Source organism: Typopeltis vanoorti, chromosome 23 (genome assembly GCF_054136105.1).
Source record: "Typopeltis vanoorti isolate ZY-2024b chromosome 23, IOZ_Tvanoo_1.0, whole genome shotgun sequence".
Classification (NCBI taxonomy): Eukaryota; Metazoa; Arthropoda; class Arachnida; order Uropygi; family Thelyphonidae; genus Typopeltis; species Typopeltis vanoorti.
In genome coordinates, this window is record NC_143571.1 from 65,125,538 (window position 1) to 65,148,685 (window position 23,148).

The 23,148-nt window shown below is 34.7% G+C and overlaps 1 protein-coding gene across 1 annotated transcript in view; it reads right to left on the minus strand.

Annotated features, from left to right (window-relative positions):
- LOC150093920 (cell adhesion molecule Dscam1-like) overlaps window positions 1-23,148 on the minus strand; it is a 418,036-nt gene that overhangs the window by 78,729 nt on the left and 316,159 nt on the right. The window contains exon 2 of the mRNA XM_090412761.1: window positions 22,363-22,704. Within this exon, the coding sequence (XP_090268887.1) occupies window positions 22,363-22,704 (342 nt within the window). The remainder of the gene's footprint in view (window positions 1-22,362; window positions 22,705-23,148) is intronic.

A 23,148-nucleotide genomic window follows, 5' to 3' on the forward strand; every position in this document is an offset into this window, starting at 1 on the left:
AGAAAGAAAGGGCGATCGGTAATGGTGACAGATATATGAGTCAGCAGTAAAGGGAAAATATTCCAGTACTTTAAATACGTAAAACCACATTGGCTCATTCGGAAAATTGGTGCAATAAATCAATAGAAAAAAAATTGAAACGTTATAAATATACTATTTGGTTACAGTATATTTTTTGGGCTGCGATTTACTGCGTCTAAATCTTACTTGATAAAAAAAAAAAAAAAATTAATATGCAATATAGAAGAAAAGTGCCTAAAAGACTTAACAGTTAATACTTGGTTTCTTTAACATAAACGATTTGTTTCATTACTATAGATCAGTGATTTTCAACCTTTTTCATAATATGGCACACCTAGACTAATTATTAAAATTCTGCGGCACACTAAAAATATATTCTTTTAATTTTTTTTTGACGATCTGGCAAAAAATTGGCATAATTTTGATTGATACACAAGATATTACACACACAAGATATTAATAATAGTAATTACCTATACTTTTTGCTCCAAAAAAATTGTAAACTATATTTTTGGCATTTTGAGTAAGAAAAACAATACTCAAAATTATTTAAAAAAAGTTTTTATTCATTTTTTCAAATGAATATTAAATGTATTAAATAATATACATCCAGCATATTATAATATAATATCCAGCCGCGATCTATTTTTGTTCTTAATAATATTCATTGCGGAAAAGCTTGATTCGCACAAATATGACGTGGAGAATGGAAGAAGTACTTCTATAGCTTTTTTGATAATATTGGGAAATTCACTTCTTACAGATAACCAAAACGAAGTAGTATCTATTGTTGAATGTTTTAGTTTTAAACCTGTCATTTCTTATATCTGTAAATTCGTCCTCTTCTGTAATCTTTAAATTTCCCAATTTACACGCGCTTAAAACAAACGGATCTCTTATCCAGTCGAAGGATAATATGTCAAGTGAGGGAAAATATTTTTCAATATTTGTATTTAGTAATCTTAAGGTTTGTAAAATCAGATCTATTAGATTTTCATTCAGTTTGCACTTTTTCGTTAGTTCAAACATATTTACTGCATTTTCTTTTCTGATTCTTTCTTCCCAAAGCATTAGTTTTTCCTTGAATGCGTTAATTTTGTCAGTGGAAGTAAGAATGTTTTCACAGTCTCCCTGCATACTTTTATTAAGTGTATTTAAAGATTGAAATAAATCAGCAAGAAATGCAACCTTACTGCGCCAATGCTCGTCGCTAAGAAAATCTGATAACTCGGATTGTTGAGTTGTCAAAAAAAATTAGAACTTCCTCTTTTAGTTCATAAAATCTTGATAAAACTCGTCCACGAGATAACCATCTCACTTCTGTATGTATTAACAACTGCGTGCAAGAAGCTTCCATTGAGGAGCATAGTGCTGCAAACAATCTCTATTGTAACAGCCTGGCTTTTATATAATTGACAATTTTGATAGTCTCGTCTAGTACTTTTTAAAGCTCAAGTACCAATGATTTTGACGTGGAGAAAACAATGTGTAAAAAAAATTAAAAGATTCTTATTTTGAGCCAGTGTAACAAATCCTTTTACATTTCCTGACATCGAGCGGGCACCATCCGTGCAAATACTGATGCAAGAATCCCAAGACAAGTTATGGCAATTGAAGTAATTATCAAAAACATCAAAAATATCTTGGCCCTTCGTTATTTCCGGGAGTTGGTGAACAAAATAAAAACTGTTTTATAATATCTTCCGTATAAATAAATCTACTGAAGGCTAGAAGTTGAGTTTACCAGTTACATCAGTTGATTCGTCCAACTGAATAGCAAACATATCTGCTTCTTTAATGTGAGATACTACTTGCAACTCAACATCTTTGGCCAAATCCTGAATACGTCGATAAATGGTGTTATCTAACATAAGAATTTTTAAAATCTCCTTTTCATATTCCTCGCCAAACATGATATAAACAATTTTACAGCATGCTGGCAGAATTACAGATCTGCAATTGTGTGAGATTTCATTTTTAGCAACAATTCCTCCGATTGCGTAACTGGCTTTTTGGGCTTTTTCGGACACAGTTACAAATTAGTTCATCTTTTTGCTTGAATAGTTTTATCCGGTACAAGTCTTTTGAAATATTCAGCCGGTTTTTCGCTCAAGTGAGAATGTCTAGATTGTAAATGTCTTTTTAATTTACTTGGAACCATAGCGTTGTTTGCTAATTTTTTGCCACAAACTACGCATGTATAGGGATCCCAGACGTCCCGTATTTTACACACGTTTTACGAAATTCATTCTTCAGAAAAGTATTGCAAGAGTGAGCAAGACTGATTGACTAATAAGAATATTGTCAGGTGAGAAGAGCATTACTGTATTAACAATCTATTTTGTATCTATATAATAGTAAGTAAAAAAAAAAAAAAAACATTTGAACAACTTAAAGCGGCTTAATGAAAATATGCAGCCTCACAATTGGATTTACTATTTGTTTACTTATACTTAGTAAAGTGTGTGCATAGTAAACCTTACCACGCATACACTTGGAAAGTTAGAATCATTTTGTATGTGATGGATGCGCATACTAAACTTTCACCCTCAGTCATAAGTGTCCCTATGCATGTAGGACGTGGCGGATCTTCTTGACTGGAAATAAAGCCAAATGACAAATAATTTTCGTCGTAATGGCGAACGTTAGTTTTTAATTTAGTTTTAAAAGAACCTATACTAGATATCGTATCAGCTGCTGATGTGCTAGGGAAAACTAGCTTCACTTTCTTCTTTCTTTCTCCCCCCCCCCTTTCGACGTACTAACTTCTCTTTCTTCATTGTCGTCAAATTTTCTTTTTTTATTATAAATTTATCCATGTTAAAGAAATACTATTATTGAATAAAATTAACTGAATGAAAAAAAAATAAAAGAACCCTTACCAGTTACCTTAAAAATGAGAGAATTAAATGAAGTTATTTGTGAATACACTTATCAAAAGATTAAAGCTAATTAACACACAATTTTAAACCGATTCACCAACCGTAAGTTTCGTAAAATATAAATAAGGGAGTTTCAAGTGCGGATGGAAGACCAGACACTAATAAATAAATGAGCAAATTACGACATTATTTCTTTCAATTAAATTGTTTTCACAAATCTCGCGGCACACTGGTTGAAAATCGCTGCTGTAGATGATAATTGTGACAATTAAATGAAGATCGAAAAGATCTTCATTTAATATTCCCACGTTTAGTATTCGCCTATAACGCTGATATCCATGCCGAAGCACAGTCAGAAATTAACAAAGAGGAAACAATTTGGCATGTACTTTGTAGAACAGCGCCACCTGATATTTCAATCTTCCAATTAAGTAATGGAATGTATAATATCCATATATAAATAAGCTACATTTTATAGTTTCCAGTCAATTTCAAGTTTTACTTAAAAAAAAAAAAAGTAATAACTAATATAATGAAAACCCTTTATTTAATTTTCACGGTATTCATATTTTGTCTTAAAATATTAATCTGTCTTTTTTTTTGTCTTAATAACATCAACTGAATTAATTCTTTTTATAGATATTTCACGTGTACTAAATTTAATGTCAGCTATTTTAAGTTCCTCCTTAAGCAACGTTTATCAGGTTGAAAGCTGCACACGTTTCAGTATTTATTTAAAAAAAAAAAATGCTTCGACTCGATTTCAGTATGCTGATATGAATTGGACAAATGAGTTCTGTCAGCACCGGCAAAGAGTACGCTTCACTAATCTTTAACAACGGAGAATTTCCACTTGAAAAGGCAATCACCAGATTCATATTTAATGTAATGATGAGATCTGCAAACGTTATTTTTGTAACGTACCTAAAAGACTCGTTATTAAAACTTCCATCTCAGCAAAACCCTGTCAGGTCTTTGTACTCAATAATGAAATCACTGCGAGGCTGCAGCAACTGCATTTACATCAGGCATAACTGCAGTTATGTTTGTCTTACTTCTCCCACAATCGCCGACGGGTGAGTATACCCTGCACTCCGACTTGTTCAATGAGACAGATGAAAACCTTGATAAAACTCGAGTAATAAAATGCCGTACCCAGGCGCGCGCACATCCTAACATTCACGCAAGCTGGCGACTGTTTCAGGATGTCCACTTAAAACTGCTAGGTTATCTTAATTCGAGCTTATGAAGAAAGCAAAGAGGAGAACGTGACTAAGAAGATACATCCTAACTTGTTTCTTCTATGTCTCTAGAACGCTTTTTGTTCCTTCTTTCTTTCTTTCTTTCTTTTATGTGTGTGTGTGTGTGATGGCTCCCCCCACCCCCCTAGTGTCACAACTGCCTTTCCTGTTTCCTTTTTGAAAATTGCCTGGATAGGCACGTATATAAGCAATGCAACTTAAAATATGAATGTCGATGGTAGAACACCATTTATATCTTTCTTTATGCATACAGAAGGAGTCAAATGTGGAAGAAAGACAAATGTAAGTCATATTTTCAAGTGGCAGGCCATTTTTCTGACTTAGCAACAGACTAGGTAAGCAAGCACAAAAGCATGCTAAGTTTCGAACTTTTGATATATATATATATATATATATATATATATATATTCCACAGACTACAAAATTCCTTGGCTTCTTCTACAAAAAGTGCCACTTTCAGAGATGGGCATTTTATGCAAATTATGCAGGATTTTTTTTTTTTTTAAAGAAATAACACAAAACATGATACCCTGACTACAAAGCATCCAAGTGTTGAAAGTTTGAGCACACATTGAGATAAATTCTTCGCAGCAAAAGAGTGATGCTTTTTTTATTTATTTTTTTAAAAAGTAAATTACCACATTTGAACTATAAATCTCAGTTCAAGATCTGTCCTAAAAAGAAACACAGTTCAGGATCACTTAATCTATTAAGTTATAGGATCAAAAATTATACTCAGAAAAAAAAAAAGAAAAAAAGCTTAGTCCTCTCCTTTTGTATTTCGCTACACAGAACCAATTTGGCAGGATCTCTGAAATGAGCTTTATACTATTTCAAAGAAAATCTGCCAGATACTTATGTCGAGGATCAACTCCTTCATTTCAAGATCTGTTTCAAGTGACACGATCAAGATATTACTGTAATCTTCTATTTTTTTTCTTTTCTCCTTGCTTAATACAATAGTACACTTTCTTTCAGTTGTTAGAAAATATCGAGAGACAGAGAGAGAGAGATAGATAGATAGAAAGTGGTATATCCTTCAAATGTATCTTTTTGAGTGTACAATGTAATTCCCCGACAACTTTAACATTTTAGAAGAGAAATACTAAAGCGCACAAGTTCTAATGATGTATTATATATTATTTGATGTTTTCGCGATTTAGGATCGCATCAGACAGTAAGCTTGAGTTTTAAACCTGAAAAACGAAAAGAAAAGATGGTAAGCAAGTGTAGAAGTGTAAAACCCTTCGCATAGGATGGCTGTTTTAGAAGAGGATATCTGTAGTTCTCGTTCATCCATCTTTGGATGAAAGAGCCACTTAAACCAAATGCTAGGCTATTGGTCAAAACATTGTTGAATTTTGCTTTTGTAACTGCTTCAAAGTCTGCTTTTTTTTTTTAAATGTCTCCCATGATCCACTTCAACCGGCTCTTCCACCCTGATACAAAACTTTTTAATCCTAATTTTTAATCCCTTTTTTGAAGCCTCAAAAAAGGCTGAAACCGGCCTGGGTAGTGACCTCCCTCCATAATGTAATAACAGCATACATTTCCTAGGAAATGTGTTTTTACATTATGGAAAATACCTAAGAATAGCGATCTGAACTTCTCCACCTTTGCAACGAGCTGCCCAGTATTGTACTACGTACTAGGATCACTTGCATTTGCTAACGCTAGTGTCGCCGATACTTTATAGTTTACTATATTCGGCAAGAAACTCTCTGATTCCAATCTTTGAGTTTCTTATTCGGTTTTAAAACTATGTGGGATTTAATATCCCCTTATTTTAAGTAATGTTTTCATTGCCGAAATGAAGCTTATTAGCTCTTTATATTTAAGTAACTTTTTAATCCTTTACTACAGTTAAATTGGACTTTCGTAGATAGATAGATAGACTGTCTATGAAAGTATTGATTTAAAAAATGTAATATCTTAAAAATATAATTCGAGAATTAATTTATTATTTAATTGCAGCTACTCCCTAATTTTGGTCACCAAGTCTTCCTTACCCCGTATAGAAACAGTCGAGCTATCAAATCTCTGTTTTCACAACACAGTAGCTTTCAGTTTTCGAAGCCAAAAGACACCGAACAAGTATCCGGAAGGAAGTGATCAAGCTGGGTGATATCCCCCCCCCCCCACACACACACAAACCAAATTATTTTATTGGGTTTATGGTATCTTTTCACGCTTCGAGCAAATCTCATACTGGGCAATGACAATCATTGACTGCTTAAACACTCAAAAATCCATGCCACCGTGAATTCGAATCTACAGTAGCGTCACAATGTGATGAGATGGATGACCGAGTGAGTACTACACTTCCATCTCAGAAAACGCAACCATTTGCGGATATGTGCAACCAATGCGAACAATACTTGAACACACACGGTCTCTAAAGCGGTAACTAAAACGTCTCTAAAATCTGTATCAAGCGTTGGAAGAAGTCGTGCGGTCAAAAACTGAAACAATGTATGTTGTTTCAAGCACACTAACAGTCTTCTACTGCACCATTTTCATTACTATAATTCAGAAATCTATAGTGTATATTTGTGAAACTACAACTATTGAATGAAAACAATTTCGTTTGCTCAATAGTTGTAGTTTCATAAATCTACACTAAAAGTCTCTGAATTATAGCAGTGAAAATGCGCAGTAGAAGACGATATCAATGCGCATGAAAACGCACGAGCTGAAATGAATGGTCCCAAAGGTTGATTTAGAGATTACAAAATCTATTACAATTCAGTAGCCTTCATATATTAATCTAGTCTAAAGCAATGCTCCCAATCCACACCATGCTACATGAAAAAAATATCTAAAATCCCTACCACAGATCATTAAAATTAAACGGTACTAACAAGCCATCGGAAAGAACGCCAATACAAAAACTGGCATTTTTAGACTACTTTACACACATTTAATGAATAAATAAGTAAATAAAGATTAGCACCTCCGTAGCTCAGTCGGCATGGGCGAAACCCTTTGCTTGGAATTGACTGAACTCGAATCCCATTTACGATGTGAAAAACCTTTATCAACTAAAGTTGAGTTATCGGTGTCATACGTTTTTGTTTTTTTTTTCGCCCGGAAAATCGGGATTTCATCCTGAAAAGTCCCTGTGAACACAAATATCAACAGGGGAAAAAAAAGAAAAAAAAAAAAAGCTTATTGGGCATGGAAGATAACGGGAAATCAAACTTATTCTATTATTATTATTATTATTCCTAAGTAAAGCAGCATTGCTACCCATCAACCAGTAGGTAAAAGAAGAAATAAAAATGATCATTCTACACATGAAAAACTCTTCAACCTGGAGTACATGTGGACGGACAGAAAGTAGAGAAGAAATAATCTTGTTTGGATTTGAAGGCCAGCAGATTACACTCTAAGAAATACAGGGTGTTCGGGATAAATTTGACAGTTTCGTAAGGAAAAAGAAAATCTTCTTTGTATCTATTAAATTTAATGAATTGACAAAAAAACATTACAGGCAGAGTTAATTACAATACTATCAATAAGATTTACTCAAAATAACCACCATTAGCATCGATCACAGCTTCAATTCTGCTTCGGAACCTCGAACAAGCTGATGCTACAGTCTCCCTGGGAAGGGCCGCAAAAACTGTTTTAATTTTATACATTAACTGGGCTTTTGTATTACTGGAAGTGCGATTGGTGTCTTTTTCAACTGCGCCCCATACAAAATAATCCATGGGGTTAAGGTCTGGGGAGTTTGGAGGCCAAACATTTGGACTGGTGAAGTCGTAGAAATTTTCAGACAACCATTTTTGACTTTTCCCAGAGGTGTGGCAAGGGGCCGAATCCTGCTGCCATACATACGGCCTACCATTGGCTACCCTTGTTATCCAGGGCTTGACTACAGTTAGCAACTCCACGAACAAAGCCCGAATTCCAATGCCAGGGTTCTTCAACACCTGTTCCTGCAGATTTGCGAGGAATTCTGCTGTACGAACGCAATCAGATCGTCTGCTAGGGATCTTTCTTCTTGCTACATCCTCGTAGTCACCATTGCAAGTCTCTAGTTCATGCCTGATTGTTTTTACTGTATTCAGGGAGCATTGGGCAGCAGTCGTAATATCCTTATTTTGATGGCGGGCACGAATCATCATGATACAAGTTATTCTCTTCCATGATTCAGGTGGGTTCCAGCTATCCATCCTTTCTGACATCTTGTATATGAATGAAGAAGGGTCCAAACTTTTAAATGAAGAGAAGTGTGTGTTAATACATGTAACTTACGGAAAAATATAATTAATTATAAATATGTCAAATTTATCCCGAACACCCTGTACATACGAGAGAAGGGCTGTTCCGAAGGACAGTAGTAGAGGAAATGAACGAAAGAAGAAAAAACTTCTTTGAGCTTGGAGTTGAACCGTAAAGGGGAGAAGGGGGGTGCCTTAGTAGATTTAAGGAGTAAGGGAATACTTGTCTCCAATTCTGATGAACAGTGACCATGGAAATATCTGTATAAAATACACATTACAAACTCTTTCGTACAGTGTGGTGAATGGGTGAGAGATATCATTAATGAACCTAATTGCTTTCTTTTGTAATGATTCAAGGATGTTTAGAGAGCTCTACCATATCAAGGATATTTTTAGTGATAAAAAATATTGCGATATCCCATTTCAGAACCTAGATTACTTTGTGTTATTCCGCACGCTTTTTTTTTGGGGGGGGGGGGGATTGTGGTACATCTTCTGTAAGCTTGCAAAGCACAAGTGCTTGCATAAGGCTTTTTGAGTTCGAGTACTAGGATTCAGCAAGTCTTTTTCTTTTTACTCGGGCTTGATACTCGAACTGAAACTTCAAATATCGCTTAAAAGCACTAAATGGAGCATTCTTTCCTATTTTAAAAGCCAGAATGAGATACCCAGTGTTGGGATATTGCCGCGCATGCATATAATCGATTATTTCTTTATGGTCATGCCCAGGAAAGGTCGGAAACCTATTACTAAATTAATGCTGCTGCCTAGACCAAGGATCGCTAATCCACCAAGATCGTTCTAGAACCTCGCAAGTTCTTTAAGCCACCACTTCATTTCAATAAACAAGAAGATAGCCACAGAGGGTAATGAATTTCATATACCCCATAAAAAGATGTGTGCATTATTATAAAAGAAAAAGATAAAATGGTTGTCAAGAGACTATTGTTTTATTTTGTATTAAATTCTTTGTAAATAAGTTATATCAATTATTATACTTCAGGTATAACGTATCTGGAATTTTTTTCATCTCCTTTTTCACTTTTCTCTAAGAAAACTGAAAACTCAGTAACAGACCTTCTCATGCAATGTAAATGAACCCTGTTTGTAATGAGATAAGTGCATTTACTCTCTTGTCCAAGGAGTCTTCTGTCTTGAGTGTTTTCTAATTAGAAAATCGGTTGGGGTTCCATTTAGGAAAATTGTCCCTTGTGCTATTAGACGTCACACAAATGTGTCACTTGTGACAATCTTACGATGACACGAAGAGAAAAATTGTTTGGTAGCTTAGGCATTAGATGCAGGCCAGAGTATATTTAGAATCGATTTCCTCTGCCCTACTTCATCTCATTTCCCCTTTCCTTCCCCCTTTAACATACATAAGTAGCTAAAGTGAGCTGAAGTTTGATTAAACGATTACCAAACCAAGTACTTTATGACTATGCCTGTATGTTTCCGATAATTACAAGTGTGTATCATTGATAATTACTTCTTAATGACCACAGAACTTTTTAAACTTTTGACTTGTGCAGTAAGCAACTCATTACAACAACCGTCCAATGGAAAATTAAAATGAAGAGAAAACTTAAAATCAACATTACAGATTAGCACTGCCACTCAAACTACACAAGATACCACACATTTGCACTTAAGATACTTAAGAATAAATATTTCAAGATATTTTAAAGACTATTAATCTTGGGCTTACAAATTGAAAACTTTATTTTAGTAAAAGTTAATTCGGTTATTTTGTTTACAAGTTTAACTATCCATTATCGAACACATCCTTTATTTCTAATGCTTGTGCATATTAGAAAGAAAACACAGTATTGCAAACGGTCCAAAAGAGAACATGAAAACAAGTGATGATTTGGAAGTTGTTTCGGAAATAGGAGAATACGAGCAAAGAGATGAGGGGAGGATGTTATCCGATGAAGGTGAGCTTAGTCAGATCCCATTAGCTTTCACCTAAATTGACAAGTAGATGACCAAGAACCTTCTCCAATTTTTTTTTTCCCCTGATCAAAGGATGGAATTACAGAATGTGGGAATTAATCCATCTTATACACCTCTACTATATCGATCAGCGAAGAGAGGGGAGAAAAAAAGCGGAAGTATGAATTCGTAAGAAATTCTTCTAGCTAGGAATGTGTGTAGCTGTAATATATAAATAAATACCGAGGAAATTCTCTGCTTCTAGACTTCACCCAATAAAAGAACCAATACCCATGCTTTATTACTCCATAAAGATGATCGTTAAGTCGGGATTCTTTTCGAGGTAAAGCAAATTAAAATTTTCCAATGAATAAACTGCTAATCGGGTCAGTTTGTTGTTATGATGCGGTCTGTTGCAAGTCAATGATGACTTTGATCAGCATACAGTTCATTAAATATATATATATATATATATATATACTTAAAAATTGGTTTGTAGCAAATCTCTTTCTCTTGCGATCGGTAGCATGAAAGAGATGGATTCGAATCCCTTCAAAGATGAAATTATTTCGAATAGTAAACGGTTTCAGATCTCCCTCTCCCTTTTCAAAATTCCAGTATTTCCCATGGCAAATAGAAAAACAGTCTGAGAAAACATGAAGTTAAAAGTAAAATAAACAGATGTCTCATGACTTCTGAAGTAATCCAACTAACTTTACCTTGACTTAAATCCAACGACACTATAAAATTACCTCCCCCCCCCGCCGCTTTCTCTTCAACTTGCAATTCTGTTTGCAAGTTGAAGTTTCTTGCAATTTTATTATACACTTTTATAAAGTAGTACTATCTAAATTGTTGAATGTAATTCTCAAATTATCTTTTAAAGGTGTATGTATTATTACATGTATGACCTGTATGCATATTTAGACCAAGATGCAATATTTGAAACCAAAACTTTCAATTCCTGTCTGAGGTACGTTTCAATTATTGGGTTTCACGAGGTTTTAGCAAGGATCGAAAGGCCAAGTTTCATGTAAAAAGAAGATTGATTTTATTATGGAGGAGGAAGTCCAAAGGTGATAGATGAGTGAATAAGGAGAATTATGAGCATTACAATCTGATTTTTTTTTGTTTTGTTTTTTCTGCTTGAAACTTGGCCATACATCAATCAGAACGAGCAGGCGCGCGATCTTGGTGGATACTTGTCGCCACACTTACATTTCCGTACTCTCTTTCGCAGCAAGTCTTCTAGAAATCATTTGTTCCGATCGTTGTATAAAGAGAATTTAAAAAAATACTTTCCTTTTTTGGTCTCACTAGCCGAACTTTCTTCGGCCTTGAAGAACGGAATCTTTTCCACTATGCAGAAGTGTTCCCATCTCTCCACGGCCAGTGAAAATATAGCAAGGTCTGTTCAATCCATTCTGAAAAGCACCAATTCTTTAGCTCGTACTGAAAAAGATGTAAACCAAATTTTCCAGCAATGCGCAACAAGTTGAAAAACCCTCAGTCAAGATCCTTTTGTGACCTGTCATGGAAAACGTTTATTCGGTCAGTTAAATCAAGGGTCGTCTGAACGAATGAAGTCCCTCGCCAGGGATCTCATCGTTTCCTTTCGTGTGTGCTTGATGGACAACCAGAACGTTCTTATTTACAGAGCCATCTAAGCGTGGCTTTATCATATTAAGCGTTCTTTATTCATTTCTTTATTCGGTCTTTATTTCATTGATTTATGAAGGTTTCTTGTCCAATTTCGCGTGAAGTTTTTTTTTTTTTTTCTCGATATAACTCATCACGAACGTATACAACAAAACGACCTTAAACAATGTCCATGGCTGGCTGAACCTTCCTAATGATATCTGGTTCGACTAGTATAGATCTCCACTGCACACGTAATATAGTGGCCACCTGGTGATCAATTACCAAAAAATAAAAAAAATAAAAAAAAATAAATTTACTCTCTTTCGCAGAAAGAGAGTAATTTTTTTGCTTTGATTAATGAGCATATATGATGAATGATAAATTAAACTTTTGCTTTGATGAGTGAGCATATTTTCTTCTGCTAATCAAAACGTGTGTGGTGAAAATGTCAGACGAATTAATCACTAGAATACGTAACTCCAACAGGTACAAATACGTAACATGATTCGACGCATCAGTTTTCTTTTCTATTGCACTAATCACATAAAATGTAACAACAGCCTCTCTCTCTCAATGCATTTGACACCAAAACGTGAAATTGTTGGCTTTTAGTTTCTCTCTCTCTCAATGCATTCGACACCAAAACGTGAAATTGTTGGCTTTTAGTTTCTTTTTTCTCGCTCTCTCTTCCCTTATATCGGCAAAGTGCGTTAGATACGTTGGAACAAATTTTCTCTTCATATAATAGCATTAAAAGGCATTGGCGTATACTGCTTTTAAATCACCATTTTTTTTTTCTCTCTTTCTTTAATAGCACAAACTAAATCTAACAGCTTTACTTCATCGCCAGCACATTACTTGGCATTTATTTCAATTGCATTCACTGCTACCATTTTTAAGCACTTTAGCATCTGCAGTGAACAGAAAATATGGCTTAGTGCCCACATCTTCCTAATTCCGTCAACTCAAATCACTTAATGGAAAAGGTTGCGCTGGATACAGTGCTTCACGCTTATGAAAAGCTTACGTATGGACCATAAGTTAGTTAACAGCGAAGTGGAGCAGAAAAAATCCAATTGGCTTACGTTCTTAAAATATATATGCGCAGAGCACGCACCAGAGATGCATTTGAAACGCCATACTAAATTTACGCTGTTATATATTTTTTATTATTTCAGATGATATCGCTAGTTATTCCTGGTAGATAAAATATGTTTATTTTCTTTGAGGCAAAAAAAAAGTGACATACAAATATGAAAGCCAAAAGCAAACAATTTGGAGGTTATTCCCCCCCCCACACACACACACACTTCCATTTTTAAGTCTGTTTCGTATCAACGCCGTTTCGGCTTCTCGGATTTCATTCAAATTTGGTATATAGGATCCTCACTAGAATGCCTAGAGCCTTTTTAATTTTCCTTAGAACATTCGAATCCTGTCAATGATCCATGGAAATTTATAGGACTTTTCAAGAGAAGGTGAATTAGCCTCTCAATACAGGGGAGGCAGGGTTTTTATCTCTAGGAATCTCGAGTCTATCCACCCACTACAACATGCAAATCGCAATTAACAGACATGGCAAACTACAGGTAAGAGGACTAGCCATCCCGTGTTGTTATATTTGGCTGTAAATGTCCGCATGGTATAAAAAGTATACCAGTTTTTTTCGAATATCCTGCACACGCCCGTTGTAAAGAAAGGATGAAGATGTGATTTTGTTATACGTGTGGGGTATCAATGTATATTCATAATGAAATCCGAAAAGTAATGTCTCCATTAATAATAAATAAAGCCTACTTCTTTTAGTCAAATATAAAAATATGCAAGATGAAGAAAAAAATGATAGTTTTAATCCTGAGAAAAAGAGACGTTGCTTACAAAAACATCTTACTGTCCATCCATCCATCGACCGAATATATATATATATATATAAAGGTTACCAAGTAATTTTATAAACTTGGTTATTTTACTCCTAATCCCAAGTAAGCAAACAGTTAAGTTTGTGCCTGAACGTAGTTCAAGTCTCAAGGTGGTGCAACACCAGGGCAACTCACTGTAAAGGTAGGTAAAGCTCTGATCACTATTCTTAGTATTTTCCATAATGTAAAGCACATCTCACTAAGAGATGTATACTGCAATACATTATGGGTAAGACACTTACAACAATGGGGGAATTTGGTCTCCAGAACAGGGTTTCCTAGTCATTTAAGATTAGTGCGTCCATACATTGTACAATATGTAGACTTCTCTCAAAGCTTCGTTTGTTTGATTCACTCAGAGGAATCTGAAGTCGTTGTCTATAGCAACAAATGGTTCTGCTTGCAGGACACATTGTCCAGCTGTCTGTGGTTCAGTCGCAAAATATGCGCTCCGAACATGCAATAGAAGGGTTACAGGAAATAGAAATTATAAACCTAATAAGATCCTTAAATATTTTTAATTTGAATTGAAAAAAAAAAAAAAAGGAAAAAACGAATTATGCCATATTCTAACTCACAAAAATGCCTTAGTACTAAGGTAAATAGAAAAAGTTTTTTTTTATTATTATTATTATTTACAAATTTTCCCAAAATGCTAAATGCTAAACAACGAGATACATATGCAGATGATTGAGTCTCGCTAGATCATCTAAATGTGCATCAATCAGATTCAACTATGGAAATGAGGTGTTATGATTGATTTGAAACCATGCCGTAAACATCAAACCCAGTCATGCAATTGAAAATTGATTGTCCTGGAAGAAATACGAGTCAATCGTAAACATACAAATGTTAGATTCCCAAGTGTTCTAAAACAGGAAAGTCGCTCTGATAGGAATGAAATTCCTATCTGCTAGCTAGTAATATCGCACAATGGTCATCCTAGGCATGTTCAAATTTGCGAACATAGTCTGTCAGACTCACCAGACAAATGGCGTCCAATCATCTTTTGAAACTCATCAGCTTTCTGCTAATTTGAATATTCCCCGTGACAATAGGTATGGTGGAACAATTATCTTCATTTGCATGGATGAGCGCTCGAGTAAATTGATAAACATGTAAACTGTCGTAACTACAGAAAATCAAATGCAACAGTTAAAGCGTTGTAATAATAATTACATTTAAATCGGACTGCACAGAAACGCAAATTAAGCTATACTACTGCATAACAATTGCACTCAGAATTGTAGCCATTAATGGAATCATGGTTGCTTTTAAACAACGTTCTAAAATCCTAACAATCTGAATGACTTGTATTAATATGGATTATTAACTTAGGGCTAAGTACCACAATAAGTTTAGAGAAGTACAGTATGTGATTTATGAAATGAAAGTAAATTTAGTGAAAGGCAAATAACAATTTGGAAAGCCAAACTGGTAAAGAATGAAAACAATGGAATGGAAATCTATGTAGACGATTTGTGTGTTCTATAAATACCGCGGTGCTTTGTAAAAGTCTCCACGGGGGGTGGGGGGGGGAGAAGAGAGGTGAGAAAGGTGGGGGGTGTTTGTTCACTGTCTTTAGCGTCACAAGTCGGTGCTAGACAGCTACGGGCAAAACAGCGACACATTCTCAAGAATCAATATTTCACAGAATTGCTGAAGCGGTCGACATGCCCCGGCAGCCTTATCTGGAGTTCAGAACTCTGACATCGGCCCTCGTGTGCACTTTTCGCCTCGGCAATTTGTCGTTGGAGAGGTTTTTCGTAGCCATCACCGCCGGACCAGGCGCACTATTACATCATAGGATCTGGTAGTGACAAGCAGAGCACAATACCTTGAGCCTTACACCAATAGAAGTAGTTTATAAGCAGATGACGTTCGGCATTGAGAATTCTATTGACACCAATAATTGGATGAAAAAAAAAAAATCTTTGGAGAGATGTCAAGAAAGCGAAGAAGAAGAGGAGGCCATAATATAGTAACAAATGGCACATGAAGCGAAGAAATGGAGAATACGATGTAATATATAACTACAGGTTCACTAAAGTGTAAATATGACGTCCAACAGGGATAAAGAAAAATATTCCGACTCCTATCAAGTATGAAAATCACATAAGTACTTTCTATACACGCCTACGTGGTGATCCTTGCATCATTCGAAAGCTAAGTTATAATTTAGCATCTTATAGATTGATATCTTCTTGGAAGAAGTTTTCTTCGCTTATCACTGGTAGACATACAACATTAAGGGTACATCGCAACTGCCGACGATACATTGCGATTATCATAAACAAATTAAAAAAATTTTTTAATTATTTTAAAAAAAATTAAATCAAACTTTTCAAGTGCACAAGGCGGCATGTTTATTTCCGGCTTTATTCCAAACAACTTGAGAAGTCACATTCCCTGATATTTTGATTTTTTATATAGAAGAGCAGTTTTATTTAAAGGGTTTTATTTCGTCCAAAAAATAAAAAAAAATTCTGATCATCCAGTTGGTAGACCTGTGGAGTGCTTTTCATGGATAAGAAGTACTCCTGTACTTTTGCCACATAATATCAATAGTTGTAAAATTCTCTCTTAAACCATTTAATGAATAGGAATTTAGTATCGAAACTCTAAAAGCTACTCCATTTTCAATGTTTACTCAATTTCTCCATCATTTTATTCACATTTTACGAAGATTAGAGCTATGTAACAATCATAAACAGTCACTTATTGCTTATTGTTGGATTTGTACATTCACATTAGTATGATGCTCGATTCTAGTCGCCGACTGGAAAAACTTCTTCTAGGCCTTTTTTCATACGGTTTCCGAGTTAGTCGATCTTTGGTACAGGAAAATAGGATTTTTTTTTCGGAAAATCATTTTAACCCCGCAACCTCAAAAAACAACTGTAGAACTCACAGTATTGCGGCAATAATATATACTTGTTGGAGTTCAGGACCATGACAATGGAAGTAGTTGTTTGACTGCCGGATTTTCTCTCTCTCTCTCTCTTCCCTGTTATTCCTATAAAACTATCGATAACCTTGGGCTCAGCTATAAGTGATGGCTAAGAGCGGAGACTGGTTGCCTGATCTCCAGAAAAAGTTAGGGCTAAAAGAACTCCACCTACTACTGCTGGGAATAAAAAAGTAGAGGATTTTATTTTATTGTAATCTCCAAATTCAGTTTTATTGATAATTTTCCATTACTGTAGTGTTTCTCAACCCTTTTTTAATCTTTGCTCAATTTATTAAGCATAAAATCCGTGATCCTTTTAGGCTTGTTTTTCCATAAAAATTTTTATTTCATATTTAAAAATAAATAAACAAAAACGTGCTCTAAAAACAAATCAGAGCAAGTAAATTTAGAAATAAAATGTATACATATTAGATCATCTATATGATGGCATAGTTTGCATACTTCTGTAGAAGGCAAGGTATAGTTCTCTCTCTCTCTCTCTTTCCAATAACCATTATAAATTTTTTCCCCAAACTATTCTCCATCTCCTGGAAACTCTCCTCTTTGTTTCTCTTGTTAATGGGTTTCATCAAACTTGAATTCGATATGCTTTTTCATTAATATTCCTATATGTACCGATATTTTTTAACGTTTCTTCCACATGCCTGACTTGTCCGGAAAATGAAATACACTCATGGGTTAAATAAAATAGTAATATCAGGGTAGTCAAAATTTTGACTTCTATATTCCGTTTGTTTTCTTCTTGTTTATTATAATACATGTGGTTATATGTCAATAAATAAATCAATTATGCTTTATTAAATTATGCTTAAAAGGTCAATTCCACCCACAAGAGGTTGTAACCTTATAGCATATTTTTAGTATCATGGACAAGGGTTGAGGTCTAGAAACAACTTTTTAAAACTATTTCAGATTTCCAATAAGCAGGGTGGTGATGATGATGGTCCCTACACTAAGAGATGAAGTTTATCTACAACCTAAAGACATTCAAAGAGCATCAATGCCACAATGGGATTTGAACCACACGCGAATACGTTATCCACTAGGCCAACCTGACTGAAACATTAAAAATTAAGAATATTTACTATAAATACTAGAGTATATGCCAGTTATCCTAAAAAATATGCAATTTTTGTTAAAAATATTCGATATTGGATAATTCACCGTTTACAATTGCATATGCTTTATTTCTAAACATATATAAATCAATGACTGTGGCCTATTATGAATGAATAGATTTGTAACGGCAGATTTGTAACATGTGCCTACTATGGATGAGTAAGTGTGTAATGGTGTTTTAAAAACGCTAACAATAACTAGATTTTTAGATCCAATATGGATCCCTGTTATGCGTCTGTGATAGAGAAAGAAATGAAAAGGTCTATGAACTTCTAAGTAAAAATTTTGAGAGCTTTGGAACAGTTGATGTATTTCAAACACAAAATACAGACAGTAAACATAGATATAAAGACGTCTCAACGGTATTCTTGACATCAAGTTCATGCATCAATATATATACTGACATCTCCGGCAAATCACATATGCAACTGCCCTTGTTGAAGGTCTACACTGATAAACAGTGTTTTCTCTTTCAATCAATCATTTGCGCGTGTCTATCTGTTACACTTGGTCACTGTCAAGAAGGATAGAGCCGTTGATACCAAAATGGGAACACTTATACGAACAGGTGGAGTAAGTAGAGTGGAGGGCGAAGCAGGTTTTACTACAAAACTTATAAGATGAGGAGACAAAGTTGAAGGCAACTAGTAAAGGAAATACAGATTACCTTTGCTTGTGAACGGACGAGAAAAATCCTACTTGTCACATAAGATCAAAATAAATAAAGAAAAAGCAGATTCTGGGTGTGTGAAACTCATCTTTCCTCTTAACGGGATTCCAGGGTATCAGGTCGATATCTCGTAATTACAGATTGGTTCTGCACACAGACTCAAAACAAGAGGAGAAAAGGCTCAATGAGCTATACGGGTCATTGATTTATTTTCGGAGTGTGACGACAGTTAAATCCACGTACAATGTTCATTCGTTGAACTATTCGTCGAGTGTTCCACTGTTTAGGATAAAGACTATCTATCTCAAATTAACTGAAAACAATTTCTTAAATAAATTTATTTAGCTTTATTTGTCGTTTATAATATTATTAAAAATAATGAATAAATCATGCAATGCCCTTTTTTTTTTATTTTCCAAAAGTAGGTGAAAATCTTTTTAGCCCTAAGTACTGTTTACTTTTTCTGAGTAGTAATCCAGAATACTGGTACTAAATTATAAGTTGTCACACAAAGTACCGAAAACATGAGCTCTGGCTTTGTTTCAGATTTTGTTCTTAAATTTTAAAAATTTTAAATCTTATAACAGATAAAATCGAAACATCTTCTTGGGTTACACGTTTCGATTCGAAAACAAATGGCTAGTGAAATATACAATTTACTAAACATATCATATGGAGATGCTGCTATAAGACGATGTACACAGATAAGTGTGAAGGGTTTCAGACTTGTATACTTAGAGTATTTCAAATTGAAAAGACCATAATCGAAAAAGATCGTCATTTTTTGACGTGACCGTTCATCATCGTCAAAAATAAAATGACCAAAATGTATAAAAAGACGAGTGAGCAATTTCGCTTCGAAATTATCCATTATTAATTATACGCGAGATAACAGGGAGATTGCAATTTGCCAGCAATGCAAAAACTTGAATTAAAAATCTGAAAGTGCAGCATTTTGGAGGAGGAGAAAATGCAGCACTACAACAGTTTCAGTAGTTTATATATTGATTCACCAGATTTCAGTAGTTATATTATATATATAATTTTTTAACTTGTGGATATTGTATATTAGGGTTACCAAGTAATTTTATAAGCTTGGTTATTTAACTCCTAATCCCAAGTATGCAAACAATTAAGTTTGCGTCTGAAACATAGTTTAAGTCTAAAGATGGTACAACACCAGGAATAGTGATCAGAGCTTTACCCTTCTTTACAAGGAGTTGCCCAGGTGTTGTACATTCTTTAGACTTGAACTATGTTTCAAGCGCAAACTTAATTGTTTGCATACTTGGGATTAGGAGTTAAATAACTAAGGTTATAAAATTACTTGGTAACCCTAATATATATATATATATATATATATATATATATATGCTGAGGCTCAAAAATGTTTTGAAAGCCACAGATCTGATGACAGGTTGAGGCCTTGAAATGAATTTGTATGCGAAACCTTCGTAGCTCAGTTGGTATAAACGAGCCCTTTGATTGGAAAGACACGAGTTCGAATCCCGTTTATGACGTGAGAAACTTTATCAGGTGATTTTCATTCAAATAGCGAGTTAGGCGGTCTCATACGGGGGGGGGGAGAATGAGGGTTTTCGTCCCTTAAAACAGGCAGATCTACAGCCATAAATATTTGCCTTTAGGGGATGCGTCAGAGAAATAGCAAGTCGGTTGCATTAATTGCCTATTAGGGGATCACGGATGAGAATTGGATGGAAACAGATAAAATGTTTAATGGCCAAATTTCAGCTGGTGGGTTTACTTATACTTCTTTTGTTACTGTTATTTATAAAGAAACTAGAAATATACTTGTATGTTATGCAAGAACTAATGGACTAGAATATGTCTGCCCAGAGTATATTTGTTTAAAGGATATCATGCATTAGACCAGCAAAAGTTAACTAATTCGATTCGCATTGTACTGGCTGATATTTTGCATCGACTTTTGTTATATTGCTCATTTCGCAATATATGTTTACTTCCCTTCCTTCTCCATTTTCAAGGACTCTAGTACATAGATTCAATTATAATAAATTTATCAAATTAAGGAAACTGATCTTGAAAAGCTGCTTAACTTGATAAATATTCCCAGTCCAAACTTAACAAAAATAAACCATGCAAATACAATCACGCCGAAGGGAGAGAGAAATACTAGAATATACAGAGATGTAATGAAAGCTCATAAGGCTTAATGAATGCAGAAACTAACAGGTTTAAAACAAGGCACAATGATATTTCCATCCACTCACACAATCGTGCAAATATGTAATAACAGACATGACTATAAAACATTTGACTACTTCACAAACGATCTAGTGATTACTATGCACTTAATTAAAGGAAATGGAAGTAATGAACCTTGACCTTTATATTCGTATAGGGAAAATAAACAGAAGTAAAACCCTTAATCACACAGTATGAAGTACAAAGCAATTTCCTGAAAATCACGCCAAACACGAATGGCTCCTCTTTAGTAACGCAATCTTACTATGAGAGACTCTAACCTTCAGCTTCAAGGTGAAGCGTGAACTTTTCCACCCTCCTTCCACTATTCCCTATCACCCCCCTCTGTTATTAGGATAGTGATCGGTAGCATACATGTAATCATACTCATAAGAGAACCACAGCAAAAACATATGTAAACAGCTGGATATGCACACTACTTTGTAATGGAGTACGTATACCTCTTTGAGGAGCAAGTATCGAGAATGCTCTAAGAATGATAGTGGTTTGACGAGCAAAAAGCTAGAGGCCCTGGAAGAAAACCTACTACTACCATAATTCAGGACTAATGATTCTGTGATAAACCTGAACAATAGGAAAACTCTGCAAATTTTCTCGTTAAGACAAGTCTGAATTGCAGTTCTCGATTCAGTACAGATTTCACCAGCAAAATCTATAATAATTATGAAGTATCATAAAACTAACACAGAAGTTAATCAAAACAGAGAAAGTATACAGTACCCCCCCCCCTTATCCGCGGGGAATACGTTCCAAGATCCTCAGTGGATACTACCGAACTCTACATATATACTGTGTTTTTTCCTATACATACCTATGATAAAGTTTAATTTATAAATTAGGTACAGTGAGAGATCAACAACAATAACCAATATAAAATAGAACAATTATAACAATATACTGTAATAAAAGCATACGATTTTTTTTTTCTTTCCTCATAAAGTCGAGGCCTTTTCACTTAAAGAAAGCACTTCACGGCTTCTTTTTGGCATATCCGAATTGCCAGCATCACAACTCTTGCATTTTGGGATAAGTAAAATCAGGATTAGTTGAACACAAGCACTGCAATATCGCTACAATCGATCTGATAACCGAGTACTCAGAACGGCGAGCAATTTAAAACTTATGAATTATTGTGTGGAAAACTGCGTACATATTTTTATTTTGAAAACATTGCAAAAAGAATATTAAATTATTGACTTAAAATTTGGTATGGTTACTAAGCCGAAGGCGCGACGAAAGTGACACTGATGAGATTTATAGCAATTTCATTCCCCTCCCCTCTCCTAACATACGACTACTTGTGCAGACCACACGCAAAATATTCGATTCACTTTCGTTTAGTTATTTTAAACTATAGTGTTTTGATGATTGAATGTAAAACCTTGTTCTTTTAATAGCCTTATTCATCTCGGTAAAATTTCTAAAAGTTATTTAACGTTTAAAACAAAAAAGTCGATACTTACTTAGGACGGTAACAACATAGGCAACGTTATAAATATCTACACCACTTCCTCCTTCTTTTAGCCAGCACTCGAACTGTCCGTTGTCTTTGTCGTACTTGGCCTTTGATATGAGCAAGTCGTATTTGCCTTCCTGAGGTGAGAAATCTATGCTGTAGTGGGGATCGAGGGCGGCAGCGTTGATGGCAGCGTTGTCTTTGCCATTCCTATTTATTCGGCTCCAGAAGTAGAGAGTTGTACTAGAAACAAGTGCTGAGTGGAAGCGACACTGTAATCGTAGCGTCTCACCTTCGACGACATCCTTATTGTCGCCAGGTAGAACCTGAGCTGCCGTTAGTAAGAAACCTAAGAAAGACAGAAAGGCTAACGTTATTATTGATAGCCTATCATCATTTATAGCAAGTAACTTATAAACAACCGCATTTTTCAACAGTAAAATAACGTTTATATACGTTGGTTGCTTATTCTGATAGTTTGTGAGGTATCACATGAGATTATATATACAATTTCAACAAAAATGAAGAGTGTATTATCTAGAAAGGATACTATGAAATAAGGATACTCATTTACGAAATAAAATATTTAATATACATTAAATTACATTCGCTGTTATAATTTTTACTAAGATATGAAATGACATTACTTTTTAAATTGACATATCAGGTTATACATTTAGACCAGTAACATAATATTTTGGTTAACATGTATATTAAGATATACGACAATTCATATATCACTGTTATTTAAAATTACATTTTTGCTGAATGTTCAAAAATGTAAAAGCAGAAC